Source organism: Arvicanthis niloticus, chromosome 23 (assembly GCF_011762505.2).
Source record: "Arvicanthis niloticus isolate mArvNil1 chromosome 23, mArvNil1.pat.X, whole genome shotgun sequence".
Lineage (NCBI taxonomy): Eukaryota > Metazoa > Chordata > Mammalia > Rodentia > Muridae > Arvicanthis > Arvicanthis niloticus.
The window spans coordinates 1,889,085-1,904,228 of NC_133430.1; the positions used below are offsets into that span (position 1 = coordinate 1,889,085).

Here is a 15,144-nt window from a genome sequence, read left to right on the forward strand (position 1 = left end):
AGGAGGAAGAGGAAGAAGAAAAGGAGGAGGAGGGGAAGGAAGAAGAAGGGGAGGAAAAGAGGAGGAAAAGGAGGAAAAAGAGGAGGAAGAGGAAAAGGAGGAAAAAAAGGAGGAAAAGGAGGAGGAAGAGGAGAAGGAGGAGGAAGAGGAGGAGAAGGAGAAAAATTACAGTTATGAAGTAGCGACACAATAATTTGATGTTTGGAAAGGTCACATACAGTGAGGAACCGTATAAAAGGTCACGGCGCTAGGAAGGTTGAAAACCACTGGTCTAGATAGTAGTTTATAAATTTGTATTTTTAATTAAATTATCACTTTAGAATTATGGATTTGTAACATTTTGTAACTCAGGCCTCACCAGAAAACAGACAGCACGAGGGGTGGGCTATGAAGAGAGTCAACCAAGAATAGAAAAAGCATTTGCTAAAATATTACTGAGATGTGAGGCAATGGAAGGAGCCAACCGGCAGGGGTCTTTAGCAAGGAAACCTAGTTACAGACAACTTGTCAGAGTTAAGAAAGTGCTGGCGAAGAAGCTTATGCCACCTACCCTCCCCACTGACACTCATGTCCACCCATCTACCAAGGCTTCTCATTGACCAAGGTCAACAAGGCCAGAGACCTGAGGTTGTCACTGACCCTCAGTCTGAGCAGAACAGGAAAGCATTCAAGAACCCTGCCCGTGTCTGTTTTAGGCTGTGAGCTGTGTTCACAACGTCCCCTGCAAGAAAGCAGGGATTATGTTTTCCATGCTGTGTTGCAGGCAGTCGCCCTCATGGAGGAATTCCGAGGCCTAGACAGAGATGTGGAAGGATCTGCCAAGCAGTGGAGGAAATGGGTAGAGTCTGAGTGTCCAGAAAAAGAAAAGTTACCGCAAGAATGGAAGAAGAAAAGTTTAATTCAGAAACTGATTATTTTGAGAGCGGTGCGGCCTGACAGGATAACGTATGCCCTGAGGTGAGCAGTGCGCCTTTTCAGCAATGCAGATTAACTCGGAAGATGCCGGGTTCTCTGGACTGAAGAGAAATCCCGCTAAGATCTCATTTCTATTATCATCCCTGTCACTGTTAAACGTGGCTAACCACGCAATGGTGAGCTGGTTTATATGCAGACTCAGCCCATCCTTCTGAACAGCTGGATTCTGAATTGAGTTTGAGGGATGGGCCGATACTCATGGAAGGCCTGGGTATCAGCAGAGCAGTGCGGTGCGGTGGTCGGGAGCGTGGATGGTCGATCCCCATTACCTCTGTTACAGGCTGTAACTGGCTCTGAAGATTTTGCCTCTCAAACAAAAAGCAAGCTCTCTTCACAGAGCCACTCATGGCCCTGTAACTGGCCCACTATAAAAGCGGCTACTTGCCCCCTCCTCCCTCTCCTGCTCTCTTGCCTTCTTGCTCCCCCTCTGTCCTCTCCCCTTTCCTCCTTCCCTTCCCCATCTCTCCATGTGCTCATGGCTGGCCTCTACTTCTCTACTTCTCTATCCTCTCCCTCTCTCTGCCTTTCTCTGCCTCTACTACCCTCTTAATTCCCCTCCCCATGCCCTGAATAAACTTTATTCTATACTATACAGTCCTGTGGCTGATCCCTCAGAGGGAAGAGATGCCTTGCATGGGTCCGCTGAGACCCTTTCCCCATACCTCAACACACCCATAGAACATATCTCATATCTCTTTATCTTTTTATAAACACATCACAGGGCCCTTTCCTCTGCCCCCTTGGCCTCTAAACAGTAACATGCTGTTCAATTCACACCAGTCTTCTCTCAATTTGAAATCACCTTCCAAGGAGTTCTCAGCTTCATCCCCTTGTGTGCTCTGTTTCTTCCACTGTATCTGTGCACCTCAGGGCTCTCTTTGCTTTGTCTCGTTTGACCAATTCTCCCCTCTGCAGAGGCCTCTGTGGAACCCCGCTTTACAGGTTCATTCTTGCTTTCTGCTAGATCTGATGCTACCGGAAAATAACCCCCTGCTTAATTGCACTCCCCTGTTAGAAACACCCCAAAGAGCATTTGTATATTCATGGGAAGCCCAGCAGGCTGGAAAATTGCACTGTGGCAAATCTAATGAACTGTTAATAAGTAATGGAGGAATGCGGCAGGCAGGAGGTTTGGGGGCTACAGAGCCATATGCAGACAGCTGATGGTGCTTAGAAGAGGACCCCAAAACGCAACCCTGAATGCCAGTGTGTCAAGTCAGAGGCCATTTCAGTGATCATCGCCTGCACACATCTACTTGGATTCCCTCGGTCCTCCTAAGACACCTCTTACCCTAAACATGTTTGTTTCTTTCTTGTGCCTCAAATGAAGTTTACCGGAGCAGTAACATTTTTTCGAGTTGAAAACGCAGGGTTTTGTTTTTGTTTTTGTTTTTTTAATTGGTCAGCAGGAGTTGCTGTTATTTTTGTTGTGTTCTGGTTTTACATGTTCTTTTCTTAAACAGAAATTTCATAGAAGAGAAGCTAGGTGCGAAGTATGTGGAGAGGACTAGACTGGATCTGGGTAAAGCCTTTGAAGAAAGCAGCCCGAGCACCCCGGTGTTCTTCATCCTGTCCCCAGGTGTTGATGCCCTTAAAGACTTAGAGGTGCTTGGTGAGTAGTCGGGAGGCTCACCGCTTGTCTGCAGCTCCAGCCCACCCTTTCCGTTCAGTTATGCCCCCTTCCCCCGCCCCATTTGTTGGAGATCGGGTGTGCGGAAAATGCAGAGCTAACAACCCTGTAGTCTGGAGCATTTCTCCAACAGAACATTCATCTGGTTGGCATAATGCGAGGTTCTTTTGTACTGTTTTCCACCTTTTGATGGTGTGAGGGCCAGAGGGCAATTTTCTCCATGCTCATGTAATCTCGTACCCCCTGTGACTAAATAATGGTCATTAGGGCGAGTCTATTCAATTGTATGAGGCACCGTGGCTCTGTGCTCTGGATTACTACCCCCAAAGCCTGCTCCAGGAATACCAGGTTAATGTAGCTGTGACCTGCCTGGGCTCCATTTAAATGCAGCCTCACAAGGTGAGTGCCAGTACATTTACCCAATGAGCCAATCCCTTCAAAAACGGATGCAATTTCTACCACATGTTGCTCCTTTCTCTGAGAGGAAAAAAAAAACCCTCCTACTCCTGCCTGAGTTTAGAAAGCTTGGCTAACAATGCTGCCATCTATCAAAATGTCAAAAGCTTCATTATCATAAAACCAAAGGGGCTTGACTTCCATGGGCTTTTCAAAATGCATGTAGGGAGGCATCTGGAGAAAGCTCAAAATAATGCCACTTGGAAACAATAGGGAGGTCATTAGAATTCCGTAGGAAGGTAACCTATCAGGTGGCAGCTGTGGCCACAGACCTACATTAGACCACAAAATTCCAGACTCCCCTCCCAAGTTAACATTTGTCTCCCCTCCACCCCCAATTCTACCACAGGCAAAAGACTGGGGTTTACGATTGACTCTGGAAAATTCCACAACGTGTCTCTAGGGCAAGGTCAGGAACTAGTGGCAGAAAAGGCGCTGGAGAAAGCTGCTACTGGGGGACACTGGGTCATCCTTCAGGTGAGTATGAAACTTTCATGGTAAAACACCGGGTGCAAACCCAAAGGTTGGTGCAAACCCATAGGTTGGGCCACGATCTGCTGCCCTTCCCAGCAGAGCAGGGCCCTTATTCAAGCTCAGAGTTATCTGCAGACCCTCTACACAATGCAGAAGGGATGAGAATGAGCAGGCTATTAGAGATGCCTATGCTACTTGGTAGGATAAAGAGGTGAGGGGTGGGTGTATCTTTAATAAATTATATGTGCATAGGGGTAAAATATGGATGTATATGTCAACTAATTTTTACCCAACCCCAAGATGATTGTTACTGTAAACAAATACAATCCGTCAGACTGTTGAGTTAGCATTTTACTGGAGTTCACAATCAAGACAGGCAGTTACATAGGACGTGGGGTGGCAACTGAGTATCTTATATGTACACCAGATGATTTGTGAATGAACCCAACAAGTCTAAAAGTCATTTCTCGTGAGCACAATGGGTGGGTATTAAAGATATGAGGATTACCTAATCATTGCACAGGCTTTTTGGTCCCCAAGTTCAAAGTCATTGCCTGGACTATTCTTGCATTTGTTTCATGACAACTTTAAGTTAGATAGCATACAGGAAATAAGATGAAATAGCAAAAATGGATTTCATTATAGTGTGTGGCCCTCGCTTTCATGAGTACAATTAGGTGTGACATGGTCTATCCTCATAAGCTAATAGCAAGCATGCAGAAGAAACTGAGTGCTTGCTTATTCCTCCTCTTCCTTCTCTATTAAGGTTCCAGCCCTCCGCAGCCAGAGTATCCCAAGCTGGCTCACTTAATTAGCATATGCTTAACTTCTCACAGTTGGGGTGGCTGGAAGTCTGAGATGGAAGTCTTAGTTTCTTCTGAGTTCTTTGTCCCTGAAGTAGGGTGGCCATCTGAATATGATTTTCCTTTTGGGTTTTCTGGACCTAATCCTAGACACTGTTGTATTGTGTTGTTTGGCCAAACTTAGCCTTCATTGCCCTTTGAAAGAACTCTGGATATAAATCTGGTCATACTATGAGGTCCAATTCAAACTTCAGCTCATCTGCCCTGGAGGGGAGACAGTTCAGCCGAGAATGCACAGCTGCTCAGAGTTCACCACTGGAGTGAAAGTGCGTACTGCAGATGAGCAGACCAGCAGATCTTTGTGCACACAGATTCGAAAGAATGCTTCTGTTACCTTTCCCCTCTACATCCGCCCCCCCCCGTTTTTGTAGCTGTTATTATTTCTGTCCCCTCCCCCCCCCCGTGCACCTTTGGAAATAATAATCACATATATGTAGGAATCACCATATCAAAACTTGTGCAGGAAAGATGAGATGGCTCAGTGGGTAAAAGCGCCTGCCTTGCGGAGCTGACAATGTGATTTCAGCACCTACAAACCACCACGGAAGGAAAAGACGGGACTCGCGATCATCTCTGACATACAAGCACACACACATGGGCATTAGGATACACACACATACACACACACACTTATAGGCACTAATAAGTTTAAAAAAGCAATGAAAGATCAAATGTGTAATTCATGAAACTGAAAGCATGTATGAGAAAGAGAGAAGAGAGAGAAAGAGAGAACAAGAAAAGAAGAGAAGATATGTATCTTTGAGGGAGGGGTAAATTTATTGACTATGCTGGGATTTCAGAAATAGAGTATGTTAGGGATACACAGAGCATCTTACAAAGTGAGTGTAGCTCTCCCTTCTTCCCTTACAGCATTTGTGTCTACATGCTAAAGGGGAGTTTGAATAGAGGAAGTCTCCAAATGAAGTAAGGAATCAGGTTCCTTTATGCCTGTTACAGTTTATATTTAATTACACTAACCCAAATATGTCTTAGCAATTTGGCTTGAACTTAGTGAAGTTGTAGGGAGAAGTGATTGGTAGGTCACTGTGTGAAATATGTCACATGGACTGGGGGCGTGTCTTTATCATGACAACCGGCAGTGATTTTTACAGGATCTAGCATGTTCAGTATCCCAATCTGTCTGATGCTTGTTTTTCTTTTCCTGGATAAAAACAAAGAAGCAGGGTATGATACTTTTAATTCTAGCATTGGGAAGCAGAGGCAGACAGGTCTCTATGAATTCAAGGCGAGAAACATGTCATGGTTCTCTGAGTTGGCAACATGTTTATATATAGGGAAAAGTTCTAATACTGTAATTCAGGTCCTATGCTGAAATGCCACAGGAGTCACGAGCCCTGCTGTCTTGCAGAATGTTCATCTGGTAGCCAAGTGGCTGGGAACTCTGGAGAAACTCCTTGAAAAATTCAGTCAAGGAAGCCACAGAGATTACAGGGTGTTCCTGAGTGCTGAGACTGCAGCTTCCCAACAGGAGCCCGTCATACCTCAAGGCCTCCTGGAAAATTCCATTAAGATCACTAATGAGCCCCCCACAGGAATGCTGGCCAACCTACATGCCGCTCTGGACAACTTTGACCAGGTAAGAAAGCAGATACAGCTGGTCTAACAACAAAGCTGGTGTCTTCTCAAGAGACAGCAGGGACTTCCTCAACTCATGTGTCTTATTTAGACTGATAAAGTGAAATATCTGTGTGTGTATATGTGCACGTGTATGTGTGTGTGCATGTGTCTGTGTGTAAGAGGACATTTGTATGTGTGCCCATGCATGTGTGTGTGGCATGTGTGCACATGTGTGCACATGCATGCAGGTTTCCACATCTACTCATGGACATTACTTTTTTCCTCCCTTTCTTTTTAAACTGGTGCATGTTGATTACGCATAAAGTAATGGGTTTCATTGTGACATGCTCATGCATGTATATAGTGTACAGTGATGATATCCATCCGTCATTACTCATTCCTCTTTCTTGTGCCCCCTTGTGCTGGTGTCCTTCCTCTCCCCAAATAGCCCCCCATTCTATCTTCATCTGTATTACTCTTTGGAAGAAAAATTCCCTATTGCTATTTTAATGACAAGGAATATATCTATGTTTCACCTAAAATTAAGAAAATATAGTATGACCTAGGTAATTTTGAGACCCTGCTTCTGAAGTGTATTATCTAATGAGTATCAGCATTGTTACAGTATCTATGTATTATATTATATCCCTTTGGCTTTGACATTATATCCAAGATAAACCCTACAATAGGGACTTGTCACCTGATGAGAAGCAACTGAAGAGTTAAGAATTTATCTTAGCTCGTAGTGTAGGGTGACACCCTCCACAGTGATGGGGAAGGCATGGCAACTCGGGGTTCATTCATTACCCCAGAAGCTTGCTGCTGGGGCTCCTTTCTACATGACAGGATCAGAAAGAAAAGTGATAGGGGTGGGAGAGATGGAGGGAGAGAGGGCAGGAAGGAAGCAAGGAAGGAAAGAAGGAAGAAAAAGAAGAAAAGACAGTAGGAAGTGTCTGAGGAACCAAGATTGGGCTATAATCTTCAAGGCCCACCCCCTAGTGACCCATCTCCTCCCACTGTGCTCCACTTCCCAAATGGTCCATAACCTCCCAAAATAACATCGCCATCGAGTAACTGGGCACTACAACACAGAAGCCTGTGTAGTACATTTCACGCTGAAACTCTAGTGTTCTTATATTTCTGTTCTCTTCCCAAATAATATTAGATGCTAATCAATATTAATTCAATACATTCATTTACTCTAGTGTTCTTATGTTTTTTGTTTTCTTCCCAAATAATATTACATGCAAATCAATATTAACTCAATTACATTCATTTTCTTCACCCAAATTGTTATATCTTGCTAGATCATAATCCAGCCTTTGAGTTTCCTTTCCTGGCATTGCTTTGCATTGCTATTCTTCTAACTTCTTGGAAAGCTTTGATAAATAGCCCTAAGAAGGAAGGATGGATGATTTGGCGATGGATACTGAATTCACTGTCAGGAATATTATTTTTCACAAAGCACACCGACATGCTTAACTTTCTTCTTGTACCTTTTAGGGTCAATACCAACTTCGTTGAGGGAATGATATTGAATGGCTCTAGAGTCAAATGTTGATGAAAACAGTTACTATTTAGTTAAATAAGTAATGTAGAGCATATTATAAAGAGAAGACTGTGTAAACAGTAGGCACTCAAAAAACTCTTGTTGAATATGTTAAACATTAGCAATATGCAGTTCTTTCTAAAAATACTCACACAATGGGAATTTGATATAGTTACAAATTTATACAGTCCTCTGAGACACTTGTCCTTATACATAAAAATAAACCTTTTATGAAAAAAACATACTTCCGTTCAATTATCCTTTGGCTTTTCGGTAAAAAGGCTGTGTCTCAGAGCTCCCATTGCTGTGAAGAGATGCCATAGGCAAGGCAGATCTTATAAAGGAAAACATTTAATTTGGGCTGGCTTTCAGTCTCGGAGGTTCAGTCCGTTACCATCATAGCAGGAAGCATGGCAGCATGCAGCCAGACATGGAGCTGGAGGAGCAGCCGAGAGTTCTACATCTTGATCCTCAGGCAGCAGAAGCAACTGTGTGCCACGCTGGGCATAGCCTGAGCATAGGGGACCTCAAAGCCCACTGCCATAGTGACATACTGTTCTTATTCAAGGATGTATGGCTCTTCCAACTGCCATCTGTACAACTACATACATCAAATGAAAGGTACATTTGTTGACAGGCTTTTTAATAACTTTAAAGAAGAAAATGTCTTTGTAATAGAAAAAGAACTCTTGAAAATTAAGACTTAGCTGACCCTAAGAAGCAAAAACAAATATCTGTTCACCACATGTACCTTTAAGCCTATTTTAACAACCTATAAGAGGAAAACATTACAGAAATGTAAAGGTTCAAAGATGCTGGTTTGTGTTTGGAGTTGTGATCTCTCAGCTCTCTGCTATGTCTGCAGCTTGCTGTCATGACTCCCAAGCAGACTGGACTTCTATGCCCTTGGAACCATAAGCTAAAATAAACTCTTCCTTCTATAATATGACTCGGTCACCATGTTTCATCAGCACAGAAGAGTAAATAACACACCCTTCAAAGCTCTCATCTGGGTCACCACAATGTTGTCACATACCCACCCCCATATGTATCCTCATAGTTACATCACTTTCCCACATTCATAGGCAATGGATCGAGTGGCAGCCCTATGTCCGTGCCCCCAACAGAAGATTGGAAAATTCAATCGAAAGGAGGGACAAGAACTGACAAAGCTAACATGTTTGTTTTCTTGCAAAGACACATCCCATAAATTAATGTCTTAGTCATACCTTTTCCACATAGCATGTGTATTGAGATGCCCAATAGAAACCAGAAATCAAGGTAATACTAAGTCCTTCATAGATTGTGTATGTACACATTGTATTGTGGTCATGTACACATACATACAAGCATACACACATACATACAAACATACATATATACATATACATACCTTATACTTACACATATACACAACACATATACATATCTATACATACATCTATATATGCATATATATACATACATATATATACATACATAGGATAAAGTTTAACTTCCAAATTTATCACAGTAAGGGATTAACAATGGTAAAATGGGTCAACCATAACATTAAAATGTAACAAGCAATTTAAAATATAAGAACTGTTTCCTGCATTTTCTATTTAATGTTGCTTGGGCTATAGTTGACCACACACAACTACAGAAAATTAAAACTACAGAACTCGAAAAACACGTAGTAGGGGACTGGACTCACTTCATTGGTCAAAGTTAATCACATTGCCTTAAGTCTATAGGGATTTTTTTTTGGGGGGGGTGCATGTGTGAGTGCATATGCACATGTGTATGGCACATGGTTATATGCATAGGAAATGTATTCATTCACGTGTGTAGCAACATACACCCATGCTGAAGCCAGAGGATAGTGCCAGGTGTCTTCCTCGATCTCTCTACTTTATCTTATTTATTACCTATGTATGTATGTATGTATGTATGTATGTATGTATGTAGTTTTAGATAGAGTACTTCACTGAACCTGAAGCTTGCCATTTTGGCTACACTGATTGGCTAGCAAGCTCTTATGATCCTCCTGTCTCCACCCTGAAATGCTGGGGTTACAGGTCCACATTGTTACTTATAGCTCTACATGGGTGTTGGAGATTTGAACTCATCTTCTGGCTTTCACAATATGATTCCTTATCCACCAAACCATAACCCTATCCCCTAAATCCATTGTTATAATCTTTCTTCTTAAGTTAGAATTTACATCCGAACTTTGGCATACCCACTGCAAATGAATAAAGTTCATTTCATGTCAGTGTCTTGCTCCTGGCAAACATTCCAGAATGCTTCTGCAAATCTGATCATTGGAAGTCAAGATGCCAAAATAACCATTTCTGGCAAGATGCTCCCAACCTACACAGCTTTTAGCCCAAGAGTATCGGCCTCTGGAGATGTAATAGAGAACTGCCATTGGGGTTCTCTTTAACATACTGACCATATTGTTTGTAGAGTGAGAGCATCGATTCCTTTTTCTGGGAAACATGCCTGTACAGTCAGAAGATATGTACTAGCTATACAATCTGACACATCAATAATTGTACCTGTTTCCTGTTAACAATCCTAATTGTGTAGTTTTTCCTCCCTCCCTCCCTCCTCCCTCCCTCCCTCCCTCCTCCCTCCCTCCCTCCTCCCTCCCTCCCTTCCTTCCAGTTTCTACTTTGTGTCTTCTTGGCGTTGTTTTGTATAGGCTTACCTTAAGTTCTTGTATAGCTGAGGCAGTGTCTTCTCGTATTCCTGCCTCTGCCACCCACATGCTGGGATGACGAGCCCCACCACCATGCCCTGTTTACACTGTGCTGAGAATCAAATCCAGGGCTTTGTACAAGATAGGCAAGCATTCTGCCAGCTGGGCTGTCTTCCTGATGCCCATTATCAGCTCATCAGTTGTTGTATAAATGTACAACTGTTCCAAAATATGGAGAGGACAGGGCCACACTGTCAGACATGCCTGGCTCACATTCTCTTCCTATAATGTTTATGTTGGTAGAACATAATAACCCAATGGACATTGGCTTTTTTTTTTTTTTTTTTTTTTAACACTGAAGATAAAACCAAGTTACATATAAAAATAGATTGAATTACTATACTGGGTATAGTACCTTAGGTTTTTATATAATTAATACAAGTGGCTACTTAGTATCTTGTTAGAGTATAGTTCTGCAGTGAAATTTGAAATACAATTCATTTCTTAGAAATGCCACACACTTAAAGGTAACATTTTTTTTACAGCTTTAAAAATTATATCACTTATGTTCTTTTGCCATCTTGCCTTTTTTTTTTTTTTTTTTTTGATGTTTAGTTGTGGATATTTTTATTTTTGGTTATCAGACAGCTCTTATCCCCGTCAACCACCTAAAAATAGCCTAATTTAGTGCAACTTAAGAGATCCTCTTGGCTCTGAACTACATGTAGCCAGGTGATTATAAAAACTATATTTAGCAAAGCCAGTTCTGCTGCAGGTATTATTAGCAGAGGTAAAACACTTCCCTGGTGGTGGCCCATAGCAGCAAACCCAACCCAGAAGTCCCCTGGGAGGCCAGACATGGATTTCTCTAAGTTTGTAACCAAAGTGATTAGAGCCATTTTAAATATGAACTAGGTGTGGTTGGGCATCTGGAGGGAGAGTAGGCAAAAAGGTTCAGCCTGGGCTCTATCCTTGACTTATCTTTCTGGTTTGATGAATTTGAGAATGGCTAGAGTACTTCTTAGCAGTAGGTCTGATGTTCCCTACCTCAGTATTGGACTGCTGATGGGGGCCTTAGCTGTGTCAATGTGGCTTACCAGGACCCAGCCCTTTCCCTGACGAACAGAAATCCTGCAGATCTAGTCCACATCCTGAGCTTCATATGCCACTCAGTCATTTCAACAATAATTCTTCCTCAGTTCATTGGAAGGTCATGTGTCCTGGGTTAATTAAGGTATGAACTAAAGTGCCGTGACTCAGGGGAGCAGGGCTGGAAATCAAGCTGAGCTCTGGGGTACTCGCATGCAGGAGTGAGATACAGGTTTGAATCCTAGGAGCACGTAATAAACACACACAGAGTCAGATTATAGTGACGACAGCAAGGTAGCCAGGTGCTCTCACACCACACCCTGCTGGTGCATGCCCCCACCACACCTGACTGGAGGGAGCCAGGCTTGTCTGGTCATCATTGTTTGTCACAGAAGAAAGTGGTGATGTGGACAAGCCAAGCCCTCATCTTAAGCAAATGACATGGGAGGGAAATTATGCCAATCGCTTCTCACTCAAAATCTGTCAGCAAAACCTTGGATATGTGGCAGCTGTGTCTTCAGAAGAGGTTTGGGTACAGTCTTTTAGTGGGTGACCATGTGCACAGATGACCCTAGTTACCATGAAACTGGGAAGAATGAGGAGTGGGGACTGCCTAGAATTCTGCTAATGATAGCTCTGAGGTTATGTCATCCAAAGTCTTCTGTTTGCCAGGAGAAAGGATATCAGAAATCCTAGCAGCCTTAAAATGGGGAGCCCTATTTTCTAGAGAACCTAGAGACATTAAGGAGAAACACAGCTAGGGGTATTGCTTGGTTGGTTGGGAGAGCACACAAAAGCCTGAGACTGGTTTCCATACCTGCTAACTCAGGAGCAAGTGGGCAAATGCTGTAACCTCCCCATTTGGGAGGCAGAGGTAGGCAGATCTGGAGTTCAAAGGTAGCCATGCCTACATAGCAAAGTCCTGGCTAGCCTGGGATACATGAGAGACTGTCTCAAGAAGGAGATAAAAGCCTTCCTCTTACTTTTCAGCAAAGCCGAATGGTCTCCACTTGTCTTGGATAAACAGCTGATCGCTCTGAAGCCATCCGCCGGGGATAATAGGAATCCGGGCCTTTGCCCTTACACACTATACAGATGGTTAATCAGCCCACATCCTGTCTTTCAGGATACGCTTGAGATGTGCTCCAAGGATCAGGAGTTTAAAAGCATACTCTTCTCTCTGTGCTACTTCCATGCCTGTGTGGCAGGGAGACTGAGGTTTGGTCCCCAGGGCTGGAGCCGACACTATCCTTTCAGTTCAGGAGACCTGACCATCTGCACCAACATCCTCTACAACTACTTAGAGGCGAACCCTAATGTAAGTGCCGTGGTCATTAACCCCCTCCAAGGAGTGCATGGAATCTGTCAGTCTTTGGGTGGGAAAAGAATAGACCATAGTTTCTTTTTTGAAGCTATTATTGAAACAGCCAACACTACATAAGCATTGTCTGCCAAGTGTGAAAATAAACCAAAGGTTTTCGTAAGACAGGTCAAACCAGTTCTACATCAGTAGCTTATGCAAAAAAAAAAAAAAAAAAAAAAAAATGTCCTTCATTATGTTAACAAAAACAGTGGTTTACATGTGCATCTATGCCAGATTCATTAGGCAGGTAATGAAGCATTTGCACAAATGTAATTACATCCAGCAGTCCTGACAGTTCATAACACTGCATTAATAATCACCACAATTAGTTTTGATGATGGAAGCAATTTACAGTGCGTCACATGTATCAATAATGGTGCGTTTCCTGCGTATGTCAGTATTATGTATTAGAAATGCCACCTTGTCGTGACTTTCTCGGTAGTGTTCACCTTGATTTGAAGTTAAAGGGAGATGGATGGCTGTATCCGGGAGCTAAAATGCATTTGCAGATGGGTGTGGGAAAGCCTCAGCAAGAACAGTTGTGTAAACTCTCAAACCATGAGATTGGGCTGCAGAAGAACATTAGGTCCTAAGGAGGGCTGAGCCAGCATCATCAACGCAAGGGAACTTTTCCCATTGAGTGATATCAATAGATATGTTTATCAAACCAATCAGAGGCTGCTGTCTAAAATGGGCTTTTTTTAGATTTCTTATCCATGTTTCTAATGAAACGATGCCTTATTGCTCTTTTGGTAACCATTGTTACAGGTTTTCCACAGTGTTTTCTTAGGTTTGCGAGGTAGCTTGACTGCTATGACAGTATACACACGAAACATATATCCTCAGTGCCTTCTCTCCAGAGATATATTCTGAGTGTGCTATTTCGAAGTAAATGGGTTTTACATGGTTTCCGATTAGTGGTCCCATCCCTTTTTCTGTTTTTGATTGTTTGTCTTGCTTGTTTTTTTTTTTTTTTTTTTTTTTTTTTATTTTATTTTATTTAGTACTAGAGATTGAATTTAAGGCTCCATACATGGTAGGCAAGGGCACGACCACCGAGACACATCCTCAGCCCTACTCTAAAAATTTTGTTTCGTTTTAGTTTTTGAGACTGGGTTCTACTACGTTGCCCAGGCTTGTCTTTGAACTCACTCCGTAGCCCAGGCTGGCTTGAATTTAAGTTTCTCTTGCCTTGGGCTCCTGAGTGGCTAAGATTATAGGCCCACTCCACCAAGCCTAGCGGATCTCAGCATGTTTTGTGCAAACTGTTACACACACACACACACACACACACACACACACAATTATTCTAACAGTTCTGAAGGAAGAAATAGACCAGTTAATACTTGCACTGACGTCCTTTGTGACTGTCCATGAGTCTGGATCCAGGTGGGCAGTCCTCTGTCTGCTGAGCTCTATACACAACAAAGGCAGACAAGGAGGGGAGGAAGGGGATAAGGCTTGTGTTCGTCTCCAGCCTTCACCACAGCACAAGTTGGTTGGGTAAACTACACTGTGAACTGCTGTTCCTTCTGTGGGCTCCAGGGTCAACACAGCTATACGTGTTTAACTTGTCATGTCTCTGATAATTTTTTCCAAAGTCATTTGCCACATATTACAGTGCAAGTTATCAAGATCTGGGAATGAATTTAACATGCACATACTATTTGGCTGCTCAAGATGTTCTCGTATTAGATACGTTTCTGTTGCTGAAATAAAACCCCATGGCCAAGATAACTTATAGAAGAAATGAGTTTATTTTGGCTTACAGTCCCAAAAGGTTACAGCTCCTGGCGCCAGAGACAGCATGGAGGAAGGTGGCAGGCATTGCTGCGGGAACAGGAAGGTGAGATATCACATCTCACCATGACTGTGAAACAGAGTGAAGACTGGAGACAGGCACGGCTTTTAATCTCAAAGCTCACCCCCAAGAAATCCAGTGGTCTTCCTCTCTCCAGCAGGCCTACACCTCCTAAACCTCCCCAACAGCATCACCAACTAGAGATCAAGTATTAAAATTCTGGAGACTATAAAGGACATTTCTCATTTAAACCACCATAGCTCTTTACAAGACAGTACTAAAATACAATGGTTAGGGGTTTTGGAAACAGCTTAACCACTAAAGTGCTTGCTTGTTACATCAGGACCCAAATTCTGCTCCTCGGTGTAAGTATAAAAAGTTATACGTGGAAGTATATGCCTATGATCATGGTGCTGGAAAGGCCAGCCAGATGTCTAGAGCTCTAGCCAGCTGATCCATGAGCTCCAAGCTAAGTGAGAGCCCCTGGCTTTAAGGAAAACATCGTGCTAAAATAAATAATTGAGAATACCTTACCTGATGTCAACCTCTGGTCTCTACATGTGTTCATGTGTGTGCAAACTGCACATACCTGTATCCAACACATACATACTCCCCCACACAAGGTTTTTTAAAGAACAAAGATTAAGCTTAGGAGGAAAAAAAAAAGATGCTTAGGGAGA

The 15,144-nt window shown here is 42.9% G+C and overlaps 1 protein-coding gene across 10 annotated transcripts in view; it reads left to right on the plus strand.

The window, feature by feature from the left end:
* The window catches only part of Dnah11 (dynein axonemal heavy chain 11), a 290,461-nt gene that overhangs the window by 257,480 nt on the left and 17,837 nt on the right, over positions 1-15,144 (plus strand). For 8 of the 10 annotated variants that reach the window (XM_076920922.1, XM_076920923.1, XM_076920925.1 and 5 more), the window contains 5 exons: positions 764-957; positions 2,439-2,587; positions 3,411-3,538; positions 5,768-5,995; positions 12,427-12,618. In XM_076920922.1, the coding sequence (XP_076777037.1) occupies positions 764-957; positions 2,439-2,587; positions 3,411-3,538; positions 5,768-5,995; positions 12,427-12,618 (891 nt within the window). The remainder of the gene's footprint in view (positions 1-763; positions 958-2,438; positions 2,588-3,410; positions 3,539-5,767; positions 5,996-12,426; positions 12,619-15,144) is intronic. The other 2 variants (XM_076920924.1, XM_076920926.1) reach the window with 1 other exon arrangement.